Raw genomic sequence first — 17,722 nt, 5'->3', positions numbered from 1 at the left:
TTATACAACAGTCCAGCAGTCCGTGGGGATCACCGATCGTGATGGCCAAGAACAAGAGAGTACCGATTCTGCGTCGATTTCCGCCTATTAAACAGCGTCACGCGAAAAGACACCTACCCGTTACCACAGGTCAACGCAACATTGAACAAGCTGCGAGGGGCAAAATACCTGTCGACCATCGATCTTAAAAACGTTTACTGGCAGGTACCGCTAACACCAGAAAGCCAGCCGCTGACCGCTTTTACCGTTCCTGGCCGTGGACTCATGGAGATCACGGTAATGCCCTTCGGATTCCACTCCGCACCCTTCACCTTTCAGAGACTCCGCGACTGAGTAATCGCTCCTGAAATGGCTCCTCACGTATTCGCTTACCTAGACGACATCGTGGTCGGCACGACCACCTTCGAAGATCAGCTCCGAGTCCTGACCGAGGTATTCCACCGGCTACGAGCCGCGAAACTGCGACCGAATTGGGAGAAATGCCAATTCGCGAGGACAAGTCTAAAGTACCTCGGCCATCTGGTTGACCAGCATGGCCTTCGAACCGATCCTGAGAAAGTAGCCGCAGTCGCGGAGTTGCCTCCACCAACCAACCTGAAGGAACTCCGCCGATTCCTTGGACTGTTATCATGGTACAGACGATTTCTACGAGACGTTTCCCAGACCGCGGCCCCACTGACCCAACTATTGAAGAAGAAAATCAAATGGTCGTGGGAAGAACCGCAGCAACGAACCTTCGAAGAGTTACGACGAAGACTCACGGAGGTGCCAGTCCTAGCCGTACCAAACTGGGATCTCACCTTGTAATCGCCGGACTATGTCCGGTGGTTTTATTAAAAGGTTTTGCCGGCTCAGCCGGTATGCCGGGTTCGGTCCGGCGTACACTATAGGGTCATACTTACTAACGCAACTTACTGACTACGAAACGCGGAGCGGAGCGCGGAACGGAACACGAACGGAACGCGGGGACGCACTTATTATCTATCGCTAACACTATCGCTGGGGAAAGGAGGAGAATCGGGAAAGGAATTCGACCCTTTGCCGCTGGTTTGGGTCCGATGCTGCTTATAGCCCTGCGCCGTCCCCCTGGCAGGAGACCGTTGGTCCAAGAGCACGTTACTGGTGACCCTCGGCGGTCGGGATACCTCCGTCTCGCGGCGTAGCCAGGCGTCGTAAGGTGAGGATGCGGAGTCTGGTTTATGACCTGAGGACGATCGAATACGCCCTGCCCCAGGCCACCTTCCGTTGGAGGAAAGTAAGGGAGTTACAATCAAAAATCGTGGAGAGAGCCGCACGGTGACGATCGGTGAGCAGTCGGTTACTCTTACAAGCGGTTCGTCTGGTGCTCTCTGTCTTATATATGCCGCGGGTGCCGATTCTACCGCGAGAACCGCGGTTGCGGCTAGACGCCATCTACCGGTGATCGATTGTGACAGCGTTCGCGCCTGATAGTAGGCAACCGCCTACTAGTGCGTTACAACCTTCGTTCTTCAAACCGATGCCAGCCTGGACGGTTTGGGAACCGTTCTTACCCAGGAAGACGAAGAGGGAGAACGAGTCATTGCCTATGTGAGCCGAACACCCTGGGAGTGCTTGGCAGTCCGATGAGGCATCTGGAAGATGCGCCACTACCTTGAGGGGAACCACTTCATCGTCATGACCGACTACCAGTCTCTGAAGTGGCTCCAGGCCATAGATAACCCATCAGGACGCCTAGCCCGCTGGAGTTTGGAGCTCCAGCACTACGACTTCCACATCCAATATCGCCGTGGGGAAAGTAACCTGGTGGCGGACGCACTATCACGTCAGCCCGAGGAGCCGGCCGAAGAGGTAGACGCAATAGACGACCCTTGGTACTTCAAGACCGTCCAAGCCGTCCGTGACCAGCCCGACCAATATCCGGAATACCGCCTCCAAAACGAACACCTGTATCGCTACTTCCCGGACTACACTGGCCTTTTTTTTTTTGTTCGAGGAAGACAGAAATCCAATAACGGGCATTTGGGAAGATAGCCCAGATAGTGTGGGACTCTCGCTTCCGGCGCCCTTAGAAGAGGGACGGTTTCCACGCATACCCACTAAAACTGTCTCCCGCCCGCGCCACAAGGGCGGAGGTTGGCGGCAACCCGCCAGGCTTCCTTACCAGTTGGGCATAGTATACCTGGTCTAGGCCATCGCTCGCAGTTGTAGAAGAAAGACTACCCCCCCCCCCCCCCTCATGTGTGTGTGTTCCATGTGTGGGGAATGGATGCTCTCAACCAAAAGGTTTTGGTCCGATAGGCCACGTCAAGGTCTAAGGGAAGGCTCCCGAGTAAAAATACGCTGGCCTCCAGCTTGCCTTGTAACGCCCCCTCGGCCCGCCTCCCGGTGGGCTCAAGCATACAGTAAAACCGCGACCTCTCCCCACCATTTCCCACCTAAGTATCATAATAATATAATGCAACCTATAATCGTCTCTTTCATTTATAAATTCGAATTTCGAATCTCGCCCCCCCCCCCCCCCCCCCCCCCGTGAGCAAATTTGCCCTCTAAATATGTGGTATTATCTTTGTGTATCCTGCGTTATTTGCCACCTTATTTCCCGCGCATGAAAATTTGAGTTTGAATCCCCCCCGCGCACGTTGTTTCCCTACTGTTTCCGCTGTCGTTGCTATTGACCTCGCTTCCGCTATTTACTTGCCCTACTCGTATTTGCGCTCCTGTATGCCATATTTGTACTTGATTTCCATTCCTACTTGCCTATGCCTTACACTGTGTTGTCTAAATAGAATAGGATATATAAGTAAGTATAAGTAAATATATATGTATATATTATGTAAATAAAGTATATATAAAGATAAGAATATTCGCAGCTTCGCTTATTCCTACCGCCGCGTATTTATCGCTAATGTTTATTTGCTTCGTTTGCGTTTCGATTTCGCGTTTCATTTGCTACGTTTACTTTCCCCATAAAGTTCATCCCTCAGCGGCCAATCGCCGCTAATATTCCGCTTCTCAGTTTTCCCGTTGTTTACCGATTTACCCCGCGTTTCCTATTACGCCCCAGTCTTTTTCCACAACGCTACATGAGCCCATTGCTCTCGGTATTCGTTTCCTTCCTTTTTCCAAGCACTTTCCCTCGGTTCCCGGATCGCCCCGTAATGGTACTGTGACCAGGCTGACGTCCGAGTTCTTTGTTCCAGACTTTTCGATTGAAAGGTCTGTCCGAACCTTCGGATCGTTCTGCCTAGCGTTGCCCGCCATTTGTTGCTGCTTCCATTTGTTTCCGCTGTTTAGGCGTCAACCGGAAGTTGCCAGCAACGCTCCATTTCCTTTCGGATCGGAGCTTAAGTCGCTTCGCTGTTCGAAACTCACTTCGAGCTTGAATTTTCTGTTTGTTTCTCCTCCCTCTCTCCTGTCAGTTTTACTCAGTCCCCGAGATGTCCCCTAATGGTACTGTGACCAGGTGGACATTCGGTTTCCTCGTATCGCCAACATTCGATTGTTCGGTAGTATTCTCCCTCCTGGATCGTTTCTCGTAGCGTTGCCCGCTGTTTGTTGCTGCTTCCATTTGATGCGGGGGAGGCAACCGGAAGTTGCCAGCAACGCTCCATTTCCTTTCGGATCGAAGCTTAAGCCGCTTCGCTATTCGAAACTCCCTTCGAGTTGAATTTCTGTTTGTTCCTCCTCACTCTGTCCTGTCGGTTAATTCGGTCGCCAGGTTGTCCCTATCGCTACTTCTCTCAGTGTTGTCCTTCGTGCGTTGTCGTTGCCCTTGTTGCCGTTACTCAGGCGTCGTCCGACAAGTGTTATGCAGCACTCCTTCTCCTTCTTGTTTGTGGTGCGGGCTGCTTCCTTTTGTGGGCTGTTCTTTGCTCGTGAATGGGTCGCGGGGGTCGCTAGAGGAGCGAGGAGCCGCGAGATCGCGGGAAGTCACGAAAACGCGGAACACCGCGAGATCGTGCGAACCGCGAGATCGCGAGAAACCGCGAGATCGCAGCATCCGCGAGGTCGCGGTAGACCGCGCGATCGCGCCGGCGTGAAAGCGAGAAAAGGAGAAAAAACGAGAAAGCACCGCCAACCGGATTTGTCAATTCCACATAAAACGTCCGCTGCAGAAAAAACCGCATGGCCGCGTGAAAACCGGCAGGTCGCGGAAAACCGCGAGATCGTGCGGACCTCGAGATCGCGAGAAAACCGACGTACGACGACGTTTTCTTGCTATTTGCAAGGATTGCACTTTTTATTAATACGCGCACGTGCTGGACTCTTTCGCTTTCGTACAAGAAGTGGAAGAACGACGTTCTTCTTTTTCGCGCCGCGTTCCTTATAGACTAGTCTTACCAACTACTATTTACAACTTAAAGAGTCAATCCTAAATGATCGAGGCGCCCTCATAGAGTGCAAGCGAATGGTGTGAAGTTCGTCGAATGTTCTCTGTCTATTTACTGTGTTTTTGGTTAGAGAGACAAGGACGGTAAATATGATGTACACGAAAAAATACGCATTACGCTTGCCAAAACGCCTCTGCGAAGAAGTAATATTTCGACATAATTTCTTTTGCATACTACTCTCAGAAGTTTAATCTAGGTCGGTCCGCGGGCCGATTTTGGAAAAATGGGACGTGAAAAATTTTCTTCTATGAGAAATATTAGTTTTCAGTGCATAAAATTGTTTTGGACAAAATTGCAAAATCGGCCCGCGGACCGACCTAGATTAAACTTCTGAGAGTAGTATGCAAAAGAAATTATGTCGAAATATTACTTCTTCGCAGAGGCGTTTTGGCAAGCGTAATTCAATACATCCGAACCGTTTGAATAACAACATGGCCGCTGGGATATCGCGCTGCTTGGTGCTGACTGGGTTCAGGACTGGCTATACGTACATACATATGGCACCCCAGAGGGTACCGCTAAAAGGGCCCACCATTAAAAAATAGTTTGCATCAAAACTAATAACAATCGTATCATGATATTTTCTTTTCAAATGTATCATGTGCAAACACAAAATATTAATTCCAGAAATAATATATAATAAATTAGTTATGTTTTATGTTTTTTTAACAATTTTCCCGATCTTTTCTACGATATATAATTATTTCTTTTTAAACGAATAGGAAATTATAACGAACAAATAATGAAATTAACACACTAATAAGTTAACGAAGAGATACCATAAAAATAATAGTAAAAAGTAAAGAGCAATCTTGATGGAGCGCCAACCTACGACAAAGTTTGAAAATCATATATGACACTCGGTTACACCTTGCTCTTCATTCATTTTTCTATCGATTATTGCAAAGTGAGCACGTTTAAAATATTATACTTCTTTATTTTATTCTTTCGTAGCAATAGCCGATACAGAACTGTCGTCAACGACACAATTCATCCTGATGACACACTCATTCTTTACTGCGAAGAAACGTCTCTTTGGAAGGGGAATTGCATTTGTACACAACACATAAACAGTCATAACCTGCCTCACTATTTCGATTTTTATTTTCATAATACGTAGTTCATATTGTACGTGATAAAGGATCTCTATTACATGTATTAAATATTATTGTACATGTATACTATTAATTGCAGATGTTTTACTTCTTGTAAATAACAATTACTTAAAAACACTTTAAATTTATTTTAATATTGTTACTGTTAAATAATCAGGATCGGAGAAAATCAAAAACTAATAACACACTATGGGATGAGGACGCGACAGGGAAAAAATAGTAACTCTACTTTTCACCTTTAACTTTCCGTTTTATTTTACAAGAGTGGCCCACGACCGAACTCTAAGACTCGCAGTGATCAACTGACTAACTTTCGTACTTAAAACACGCACCCCCACACACCCTGATGCATTCTCATTCGGAATCATTCTTTTCTCTTCCAAACCGAATCGCTCTCACTCTAAACCAATCATTCAACGATACACGCGTATTTCTCAGGCATTCCTCGAACTCGGACACCCAACGCGACACTCGACTCGATGATCCAAACATCCTCTCGCAAACGCTATGCAGCATCCACTCGAACTCAGGCAAACCATTCGTTAACGCATCTCATTCACACCTAAAATCTTTAAGCCTAGACTAAATATAATAAATTAGGCAAGGATGTGGCGGCCGCTAAATTGACGCCACAACGCTTCCAATTACAAATTAATTATTTAATGTTAAACATAAAGAATACACATATTAACTTTAAAATTAATTAATAACGATGAAATAACTTTCTCATACACCAATTTACACCGCGCGCGTTTTCATTTCACTACAAGAAGAAGGAAGTGCATTTTTCAATTATTTTTTATTCTAACATCGTGCATTGCTTGCACTGCAAAATGACACCACATGCTAAATTTTTTAATTTTTTTTTTTTGAGCGTCTCTTTCTTTTTGACTCGCTATCCTCTTCGACGTGAGAAACTTTTATCGTCAATTAAACCAGTAAATATAGTCCAAATTATGTCGTGTTTGGTCTTCTTTTAATCAGAAAAATGTAAAGAATCTATTGGTAAAAGTTGGATCTCGAAAAAATCAAAAATAAAAAGTTTTATATTTGTATATGTTTTGTTTTACGGATATACCCGACCCTGGATCATGTTACATTTCTCGGCGATCGAGCTTCATGGCATCTGAAGGGGTCTTCCCCCCAGTGGTGGGGATAACTTTGGTGCACATATCGTACAGATCATTTGTGCACCTATCGAATATTTACTGTACTCCAAAATTGCGCCGCAGTGAAACGGTTAATTTCTACTATTTATTTACAGTCATCCCTCCCATAACGCGGTACTCTCAGAACGCGGTTTCCATATAACGCGGTACGTACTCACCGCGTTATAGGAGGGTTGACTGTACTTAATTCTAAGATAAGGTTACACATGAAAAAAAACGTAGACGTAATTAATAAAACTGATTTATTAAAAGATATTTTGAATTAAATTCCGGGATTCCCCGGCCTCGGCCTCGGCCCCGGCCCCGGCCCCGGCCCCGTACTGGCTGTGGTATCAGATGCGCCACCTGCCGCAACGCGGCCGCCGACCTCTTCCGTTGCCGGCGGCTCATCTGCAATGAGATAAAAATAGTGAGGTGTAAAAATATTTTCGGGTCTGGAGTTTTACATTTATATAATAGGTACTATAATATTCTCTCCGTAAATGTTAAAAAGATCTCTACCATAAATGTTAAAATTCTATCCCCACTACTGGGGGGATCTCCCTCGAAATCTGTCAAAAATGAAACACGATCGGTCGCCGAAACGACGATGATCGAATATCGGTGAGACACATACTAATGCAAGCAAAGGAAAAGATTGTAACTTTCTTATTTCTTACTATTTTTTCATGAAACTTTTACTGTTGTATTTGTCTAGATTTCCTGATTAAAATGACACCAAACATGATATAATTACGTTAACAATTGTGTATGTAACGAGTGATTAAAGTTTTTAACATAAAAGAGGACGGCGAATGGAAAAGAAAGAGAAGCAGAAGATTGACGCGTTCGGCAAACATGAAACACTCATGCGTCTTCTGCCTTTTAAATTCAAAAATCAAAATTCTTTATTTTTGGGGTTTCATCAATGAAGCTTTGGTTATCGTATTCGTTTCGTTTTTCTGATTAAAATGGTACCAAACACGGTATAATTAAAATCATAATTACTTGTATAGCAAGCCTTTAGAAGGAATTCGCACCTCTACCGTAAATGTTACATCCCAAACTTTTATGGCTTGTTACATAAGTAATTACGATCGTAATCATATCGTGTTTGGTGTCATTTTAATCAGAAAAACGAGACAAATACGATGGTGAAAGTTCCATTGACGAAAAACCAAAAATAAAGAATTTTAATTTTTAAATTTAAAAGACAGAACACGCGCGTGTCTTTCATATTTGTCGAACGCTCGAAACTCTATCCCTCTTTGTCTTTTGTATCGCTATTTCTTTCTATGTTCGGCACACTATAAAAAATGTAGGACCTCTACCGTAAATGTTACAATCGAGACCGGCAAAAGTAACATTTACGGAGTGAATACTGTACATGCTTTGTAATGAGTCGAACGTAAAAAAAGATAGCAACACAAAAACTGTTACAATCGTATTCGTTTCGTTTTCCTGATTAAAATGACACCAAACACAATATATTTACAACAATAATTACTTGTGTAGTAAACCATATAATTTTCGGATTTTCACACTTACGGCAAACTGTACATTTACTGCAGAGATACGAATTCATTCTAACTTGACTTGCTACACAAATAATTATGATGTCCATTATATCATGTTTGGTGGCATTGTAATGAGAAAAACACGACGAGGAATTGTTATTCAACTTACACGAGCAGGTTGCGGTTGCGGTTGCGGCAGCGGCGGTTGCGGCAGCGGCGGTTGCGGCTGCGGCGGTTGCGGCAGCGGCGGTTGCGGCTGCGGCGGCTGCGGCTGCGGCAGCGGCTGCATGGGCCACGGCTGCGGCGGCTGTATGGGCCACGGCTGCGGCTGCGGCTGCGGCAGCGGCGGTTGCGGCTGCATGGGCCACGCCTGCGGCGGCTGTATGGGCCACGGTTGCGGCTGCATGGGCCACGGCTGCGGCGGCTGTATGGGCCACGGCTGCGGCAGCGGTAGCTGGATGGGCCACAGCATTTGAGGCGGTGGCCTCATCACAATTTCTTCGATCTGGCCTGCATGAAAAATGTAATATAAATCTTACAATATTTTTTGTATATTCTACGCAACATAACTGTTGCGTAGCTTTTGGCCTCCTACAACTATATGCAAAATAATATTCTTACCATCTTCACGCAGAGGTTCCATTGTTTATTTCTTTTGTTCTTCTCTGAAAAAGGAGAAAGAGATTATTTAATTAATATGCTATGGAAAATGCCGTGATAAAGATTAAATGAAATAAGTGGAAGAATAAATAGAAATGTCGGAGACGTACTTACCGCTCGCACGCTTTACGTAGAAATGATTTTTGTTTCGTGCCCCTACCCGCAAAATAAGCGACACGCGAAAAAATCATCCCCACCACCAGGAATAAGGGGAGGGACCCCAAAAGGAGAGGGAAAGACCCATCGACATACGATAAACATTGGGGACACTACACATGAAATTGTAAAACTTTTCTATTATTGACTTTGTTTACATATAACTTTCACCAACATATTTGTAACATTGTTCTGATTAAAATGCGACTAAACACGGTGTAATTTGAATTATATTTACTGGCAATATCTTATTGTGGTAAAGTCATCGATGTACGCTCAACATTTGAAATGACAAATAAATATGTGCTGAATTACACCGTGTTTGGTCTCATTTGTAGGATATATATCAGGAAAGGTTATTGATAGGGTATCAATAATACGTGGGCGATTTTAAAGTAAATGACTGCGATTCTTTGACTGACGTTTTCTCAACGAGAGTCAATACAAGAGTGTCTTCATTGACACGATCCTGTCTTGAGGACACCCCCGTCAGCGTGGCTGTTTAGGGCACTTGGGTCCAGCGAAGTTCCCTGAGGAAGGGGAAGTGCGACGACAAAAAGCGGTTGGCCAGTGTCGACTATTCGTTAATTTCTATTTTCTAACACATTTTAATTTGAAAAATATTACAAATATATTGGCGAAAGTTTTATTTAAGAAAAATCAAAAAATTATTTTAAGAAAAAAAATACGCCGATTTCGAAATGCACTAAAAAGTGTAAAATAATTTCTATTTCCTAATGAAGTAATTTCTATTTCATTAATCATACAATTACGTAACAGATATGAATGAAACCTATTTACTCGTTAGGTATTATATTAAATACATTTCAACCTTTTCGGAGGCGGCGCAAAATTAAATAACATATTCAAAATAATCTTTTAATTTTGCGCCGCCTCCGAAAAGGTTGAAATGTATTTAATATAATATCTAACGAGTAAATAGGTTTCATTCATATCTGTTACGTAATTGTATGATTGAATGAAATAGAAATTACTTCATTAGGAAATAGAAATTATTTTATACTTTTTAGTGCATTTCGAAGTCGGTGTATTTTTTTTCTAAAAATTATTTTATTAATGAACTATTTTTGTTCATCTATGCACTCTATATCTTATTTATGTATCAGTATTATACATAGAAGAGGTAGAATTCCAGTCTTCATCAAGCAGTGGAGCAGAACACATTGAACATCATGCTGTAGATATTTCGTTTGCGTCTGAATTTTTTGGTGCACCTGCCCCAAGTAACGCAAAGAAGCGAAGAGGAAAGACATAAGTTATTTCCGAAAAACTTGTGGCAGTGTTAACAATTGTGAAATAAGTAATCGTGATGCAGTTCGTGTAATAATTACTACTGCTGAAGCTCTAAATCATGATTTAGATGAACTAATAATAAATAGATTGTCGATATAACGCTGTCGACATCGCCTTCGTGCACAACGAAGAAATGAACGAAGGAACAAAGTTGTGGGAAGCATTTGAAAGAAATTTACCGTCGACGGTTACGGTTCATTGGGATTGGAAAATGTTGCCATCCAGAATAAATATAGAAAATTTAGAGAGATTACCGATTATAATTACCTACGACAACAAGGAAAAACTTTTAGGAGTTTCAATAATTCCAAATGGTAGTGGCAAGGAACAAGCATTAGCAATTTATGGTTTGCTAGAGGATTGGAACCTCATAGGCAGAGTACAAGCTCTCTGTTGTGACATCACATCCTCAAATACAAGACAATTGCAAGGAGCTTGTGTTCTGTTGGAGTAATTAATTTAACTCGATGTATTGTACCTTCTTTGCCGTCACTATATTTGCGAATTAATTTTAAAAAGTATATTTGAGGATAAACTTGGGAAATCATTCGGTCCTGAATCTATGATTCGTACGAGGTACAGTCATGGCAGTATGTACGTGTTGGCGTCAACGTATTTTAGAGGGTCATCGAGGGCAATTAGCCTGTGCTATTTTGCCTTTGAACGATTTATGATAGGGATAGACTGCGGGAAGTCGGAGCGAAAGGTTGTTTATGAGAGTCCAAGTGAGGCGATAGACGATGGCTATTGACTTGGAGTCGTATGGTCATCAGATGTCGCAGAACTGTGTGTTTTATTAGTTTCTGAGATTGTAGAAAAGAATAGATAGTTCGTTATTGAATTGCTTAGTCGAATAGGGACGTTGTTCCTTGAGGATCTGGCCACGTAGTGGGGAGGCAGGTATGCCTTTGGTATGAGGACTGAGTTTGACCTCTCGGCACTTACCCAAGCACCTTAACCTTTTCGATACTTATTAACCTTTGCGGCCACAAACGGCCACATGGATACGACGGGTGACCATAGTCACCCGGCAGAAAATACCGCTTATACACGACGGGTAACTACAGTTACCCGTTGCATTTCTTACAGAAATGGAGCCAACAATCAAGCCAGATGCAATACATCTGATTTTTTCTGTTCGCAAACAATTGCAAGCACTGTTGCAATGTTTTTTTTTTGTTCGAGAGTGTTTTTTCATTGGCCTCTGGCACTCAAATATAGTAAAAGTCAGTCGCAATTTGAATGCGTTAGAAGATAGGAACGAAACCTATAGGTGCTAAAACTGCAGTAGAATTACATAAATATTGTGAATTAGGGTATAATCATTTTAAATGTATAAATTGTTAGAGTTTCGCATAGATGAGGTTTACGACATGACAAGGGAAAGCAGCCACTTTTGAATCCTATAATTTATTTATTTATTGCTGCACTATTCCTTAGAGTGGTTGGCATAAGTGACACAGGCCATGTCATTAACCTCGTGGCCTAGATGGTCAGGGAGCAATTCGGACCTAAAAAATGCAATTTGAGGACATCCGGAAACTCTTTGATGACACACGGGGAAAAACCCAGAAATGTCCAAAGACCCCCGCCCACCCCCAATGGGAGGGCGCAATGGAAAGGTAACCCAGAGGTTTCAAGTACGGCAAAAAAGGCCAAAAAGTCAGATCGAAAAACAGAACAGTCATAGTAAATCGAGAACATATGTAGTTAGAGCACATGTTGTAGCTTAGTACAACATTGTAGCATAGGAAAACTTAGAACATTACGTACATTGAGAACCACGTGCATTTTTGTACAGCAGCATAAAGGTATTACTGATTATTTTTTTAACTATTATATTATTCTTCAGTTGTAATATATTTTTAAAGATTTGACCCATTTCAGAAAATGATTAAAAATAATCAAAATCAAAATAATAATAAAAGTCAGCATACTGACTCGGAATCGGCAGATGACAGAATTATTTGTAACAATAAAATTCGAAGGAATATATTCAGTACTTCAGAATCGGAGGAAGAAAATTCAACAACATCTGAAAAACGCACAAAAAAGTGCATTATTTCCATTTCAAGATTTATGTGTCGATCAAAGTTTGTTGTTGCGTAAGGGCAAATTGTCCTTTAAGCAATATATTCCATCAGAAAGGAGTAGATTTGGTATTAAATCTTTTGTGTTGTGCGACAAGAAATCTGGATTTATTCAGGATTTTATAATTTATGACATTTTCTAAACAAGGAGGTAACATATTTAGGCCATATCATCGACGAAAACGGGGAAAAACCGGACTTCAAGAAAATAGAAGCGGTGGAAAAATTCCCGGTACCAGAGACGGTGAAGAATGTAAGGTAGTTCTTAGGACTCTGCGGATACTGCAGATGATTCATCGAAAATTTCTCAAAAATAGCGAAGCCACTGTCAGACCTGACGAAAAAGGAGCGGAAATTCGAATGGACCAACCTCCAACAGGAAGCTTTCACAATCCTTAGGGAGAGACTGTGTAAAGAGCCGATCCTCACGTATCCAGATTTTTCCAAACCCTTTAATATTACTACGGATGCGTCAGGTATAGCGATTGGAGCCATTCTCAGCCAGGGTGAAATTGGAAAGGACCAGCCGATCTCATATGCTTCAAGAGTCTTCAACCCTGCGGAAATACGATACTCAACCACGGAGCGAGAATTACTCGCCATCGTTCACGCAGTACATCATTTCCGCCCGTACGTTTACGGAAGAAAATTTTTCCTCATAACTGACCACAAACCCTTAGTCTGGCTGAACAGCGTCGCAGACCCGACATCGAGGTTGCTACGCTGGTGAATTAAATTAAGTGAGTATGACTATGAAATCAAATATAAAGCCGGAAGCCTGAACGCCAATACGGACGCATTATCCCGTCCCCGTTCCAACGAAAGTGCTACCGGTCAACGCAAAAAGGCCTCGTCCATCAGCTACAAGTACAGACACCCAAAGGGAAATAAAAAAGAAAAAGGAATTCCACCAGTACAAAACTCGATCAAGAGAATCAGCCACGTCCAGTTCAAGAGAAGTTAAGGGTGCGGTCCCGCAGTAACTGTGAATGTACACTAACACATAGCGGCGCATGCACGTATAGGCGATGTGCGAGAGAGAGGTCCGATTTCGTAGTTTTCATTTTACGTCTCGAAAATTGCATAAATTCACTTTCTGTGGATAGTTTTAGCACCGGTAGATATGCGCAATGTTGCGCTGATGTCGGGTTTTCGCCAACAAACATCACAAATTGAATAAAACGAATATTCGTGACAGGTAAGTGTGAGACAGACATAGATCTGAGCAGTCAAGATGGCGGCCCCTACCCACGTTGCGCCGTATTTTCGGTTTTACAGAAAATTTAGGCATTTAATCACGAAAAACGATATCAGCGCAGCATCAGTATAATGGTACGATGTCGGCTTGGTCCATTTTTTGTTAATTTATCACTTCTAGAAGAAATAAGATGAAAAATACGATTTTGTGCACTTGCGCCTGTCAACGGTGTTCCGCCATACATTTGTAGTTTCACGATTTTCCACTTGGAGTGCTTGTAGTATTTGTCGTGGATTTTCCTGGTTTCGGTCAAGTTACCTACAACGTCGATGAAAACACGAAACGGTCGGTAACTGCATACAGTTTTCTGGACTAGGTATGACACTGCGCATTCCACTGCGCACGTCACGTATTCAATTCAATTTTCCACCTTTAACTTTTCCGTGCTTTATTAACAGAGATGGTCTTCGACCATTCGCTTCCGCTAACAGTGATGAACTGACTCGCACGAACAATTACTCATCTCCACGCACGCTGACGCATTCTCGCCCGAGATTATTCTTATCAGGCATTCCTCGAACTCGGACACCCAACGCGACATTCGAACCGATCATCTAAACATCCTATCGCAAACGCAACTCAATATCTCATTTCATACGCACCGAAATTCTTACAGCTAGACTGAATAAAAGTTAATATAGTATTGCCTCGAAACAAGCAACAGTTTCGAGCCTCGAAATTAGCAAATTTTTATCCTCACTTCTTTGATTGGAGTCCGCCGCCGAGTGAGAGATCCGAGAAGGAGTGAGAGGTCCGCGAAACCGAAGAAGTCATAAATTTTCACGGTCGACTGAACAGTATAGTGGAAAGAGGACAGAACATATATATTGTTTTCTCACTCTGATGCATGGCGATTCTGTCGTATTATGAAAAGTATATTCTCCGAAATTATATTATATCAATATGCTTTTTTTTTTTAAATCTAGTGGTTGACAATGATCAATAATTTCAAGTATATTTTTCCCTATAATTTTAATTAATTTATATAACAGAAATAAAAAAGAATTAGAGGAAAAATTATTTAACTGTAATAAATGTATTGCTTTCTCACTCCAACACATAGCGATTTTGAAGTATTACGAAAAATATATTTTGTGAAATTATAGTGCTGGTTTGTTTTTTTTTAATTGTAATGGCTAGTTAATAATTTTAATAAATTTATTTAACAATCAAAGGAAACATTATTTAAGTGTAATGCAGTATATAGAATATACAATATAATAATACTATATGAATTATACATATACAATACACAACAATAACATAACACATATATATGTAGCTGTAAGCTGATATTCACATAATTGTAAAAAAATGATTCTACATTGATTCGTAACAAGCAACTCGCTCGGGACCGGCCAGTTGCTAATTTCGAGGTTCGAAACTGTTACCTGTTTCGAGGCAATATGTATGCATTATGTACATGTTCCATTCACGAAATTTTACTACTACAGTAAATATTCGATATGTGCACCATTCTCGGGATCGAACTGGTGCAGATATCGTACAGTTCCTACATTTCGAGCGAAGGAGACTGAACGTAAACAAACAGTGACCTTACTAGAAGGACACTCCTAATGCAAGAATAAAACTTCTTTATTTTTGATTTTTTTTTTGTTGAAATTTTTTCCATCATATTTGTAACATTTTTTTCATTAAAATAAGACCAAACACGACATACTTCGGGACATATTTACTTGTAATTTCAAGTGTTACGCGTACATCGCCAATTTTACCCTAACAAGATATTGTAAGTAAATATAACTCAAATTACGTCGTGTTTGGTCTCATTTTAATCAGGAAAACGTCACGAATATGATGGAAAAAGTTATATAAAAAAATGGATGAAAAATAAAAAAGTTTGCAATGCTTAAGGGGAGTGTCCCGTTTTTGTTTACCTCCGAATCGATCAAAGCGACGATGTCTATGAACGGAGAATACTAGAAATAGAAAATCTGTAAACTAGACAACTCGCGTCGTGTCATCTATCGACTAGATCTAGAAATATACCTAAACTCTATTGCCCACCTATTCCTATTCCTATTACCCGCCACCTTTTGGCAGAGAAACGACGCGAAGGCATCGTTGCCGGATTATTACGCTGTTGCCATATCTATCAATCTATTTTTAGACATCAAGCAAATTGTAGAAATACGGAAAGCCAAGTTTCCTAATCCTAGCGAGCGCGACTCGAGGAAAGAGGGAGGGGATGATCAAAAATGCACTTGAGCCAAATGAAATATCCAATACGACAGTCGATAGCATATCAAAAAAAAACATCTTACATCAAGTTTCAACCCCTTATCTCAACCATGGACGCAGTAAAAAGGGAAAAACAGAATTTCGGTTTTTGGCCTATTTTGCCTATTTAATCTCGTACAAAAATTCCGAAAAAATTCTAAAACATTGAGATTCACATAGCACACATTACAGAATTTTTTCACATTTTTTTATTGCAAATTGTAGTTGTAAAAAATGAAAAACTACATTTATTAATTTTACGTCATATTTCCTTATATTCAGAAACATAGAAAACGAGTTCTAAAGTATTATTGGCGAAATTGGTAGGAATCTTTCCTCGTAATCTTTAGAGCGCGGGATCGAATCCCGTTGGTTTGAACAGTTTTTTAGTTTTTTCATGTTATATTTTTTTAATTTACTTTTTTGTAATACTTTTAATATGGGTTAGGTTACGTAATATTATCCACAATAGTTCCAGTATTATGTTAAATACTACCGCATGTACTATTATATACAATTTCTTTTTATCTTATGGATATAAAATGTATAACAATAATTCAAAAAGATTTTTACATCAGAAGCTAATGCATTAATGTCACATTTTGATAATTATTCATAATTATTTCAAATATATTTTATAATAAGAAGACGAATTAACAGCCGGCAAGAGATAATGTGTTATATTATTTTCTGTTATTAAAATTCCGTGGTTCTGTTATTAAAATCTTGTGGTTCCGGGTTCGATTCCCGGCAATCAACACGAACTTTTTTCTCTCCGATTTCATACTATTGTATCGTAAATGAGATCCGACGATTCTGATAAATTGTTAAAAATAAAAAATTCCGTTGGATGCGTTTGAGCAAAACACGTCAAAAATTATTACAAGGTTTCTCAAATACAATTCAGAAAATCTTTATTTGAAGGAATGAAAAGTATATTACGCGTCATTCTGAAATATGTCGTTTTAGAAGACAAAAGTATTTAATATAAGAAAAACAACAAGATACAATTCGCGCACGACTTTACTTTTCAATCTCTCATGCTCGATTCTTACGCTCGACTCCTCAATTTATTCTGACTCCACGATACACTTCCTCCCCCAAATTCAATCACACACGCATTCCTATTACGACGAATTGTCACCCGATCCAAACACTCTTCATTCACGTTGTAATCGATCCAAACACTCTTCATTCGCACATCGCTTTGATATATACCGCACAAACATTCTTATCTCGCACCCCACACTTATAACACTACTGCTTATTGCGATAAAGTATACGAAATATAAACAGAACATGATGCGATTGAAAATATTTGGGTATTTTTAATTCGTTATCAAATGAATAATGCAATGAAATATATGACGAGCACAGTTCTGAAAACTATGAACAGTTATCGACCGTTTCGTATTTTTATCGACGCTCTAGGTAACTTGGCCAAAAATGTCAAAATAGGCGAAAAATACTACGAGCGCTGCTATCGGATAATCGTTGAACTATATTTCACGGCTTACGGCCATCTGGCTTGCCTAGATCAGCGTCTGTCTCACTCATGCACCTTCGAAAATTCGACTTTATTCTGTACAGAGTATTTATTACTATCTAAAACGACCAGAGCGGCCTGTAGGAAAGTCCACTGATGGCCGCTGTACTCGTAAAAACTTCATTTTCGCAATATTCAAGCGTTAAAGTCGAATTTCGGAAATCGCCTCGTCTTCCTCGCACATCGCATTGGTGTGAGAGAAACGACTCGATTTTCTGAAATTCGACTTTAACGCTTGAATATTGCGAAAATGAAGTTTTTACGAGTACAGCGGCCATCAGTGGACTTCTCTACAGGCCGCTCT

The 17,722-nt window shown here is 41.1% G+C and overlaps 1 protein-coding gene across 1 annotated transcript; it reads right to left on the bottom strand.

Annotated features, from left to right (window-relative positions):
• Positions 1 to 8,217: 8,217 nt before the first annotated feature.
• Positions 8,218 to 9,680, bottom strand: LOC143266605 (uncharacterized). Its single transcript, XM_076542021.1, has 3 exons — positions 8,775 to 9,680; positions 8,323 to 8,663; positions 8,218 to 8,235 (listed from the first exon to the last, which is right to left on the bottom strand). Exons 1-3 carry the CDS (start codon positions 8,794 to 8,796, stop codon positions 8,218 to 8,220), a joined length of 381 nt encoding a protein of 126 aa, XP_076398136.1. The 5' UTR covers positions 8,797 to 9,680.
• Between the last annotated feature and the right edge of the window lie 8,042 nt (positions 9,681 to 17,722).

Source organism: Megachile rotundata, chromosome 2, assembly GCF_050947335.1.
Source record: "Megachile rotundata isolate GNS110a chromosome 2, iyMegRotu1, whole genome shotgun sequence".
Taxonomy (NCBI): Eukaryota; Metazoa; Arthropoda; class Insecta; order Hymenoptera; family Megachilidae; genus Megachile; species Megachile rotundata.
This window is presented reverse-complemented; position numbering and strand designations above follow the sequence as displayed.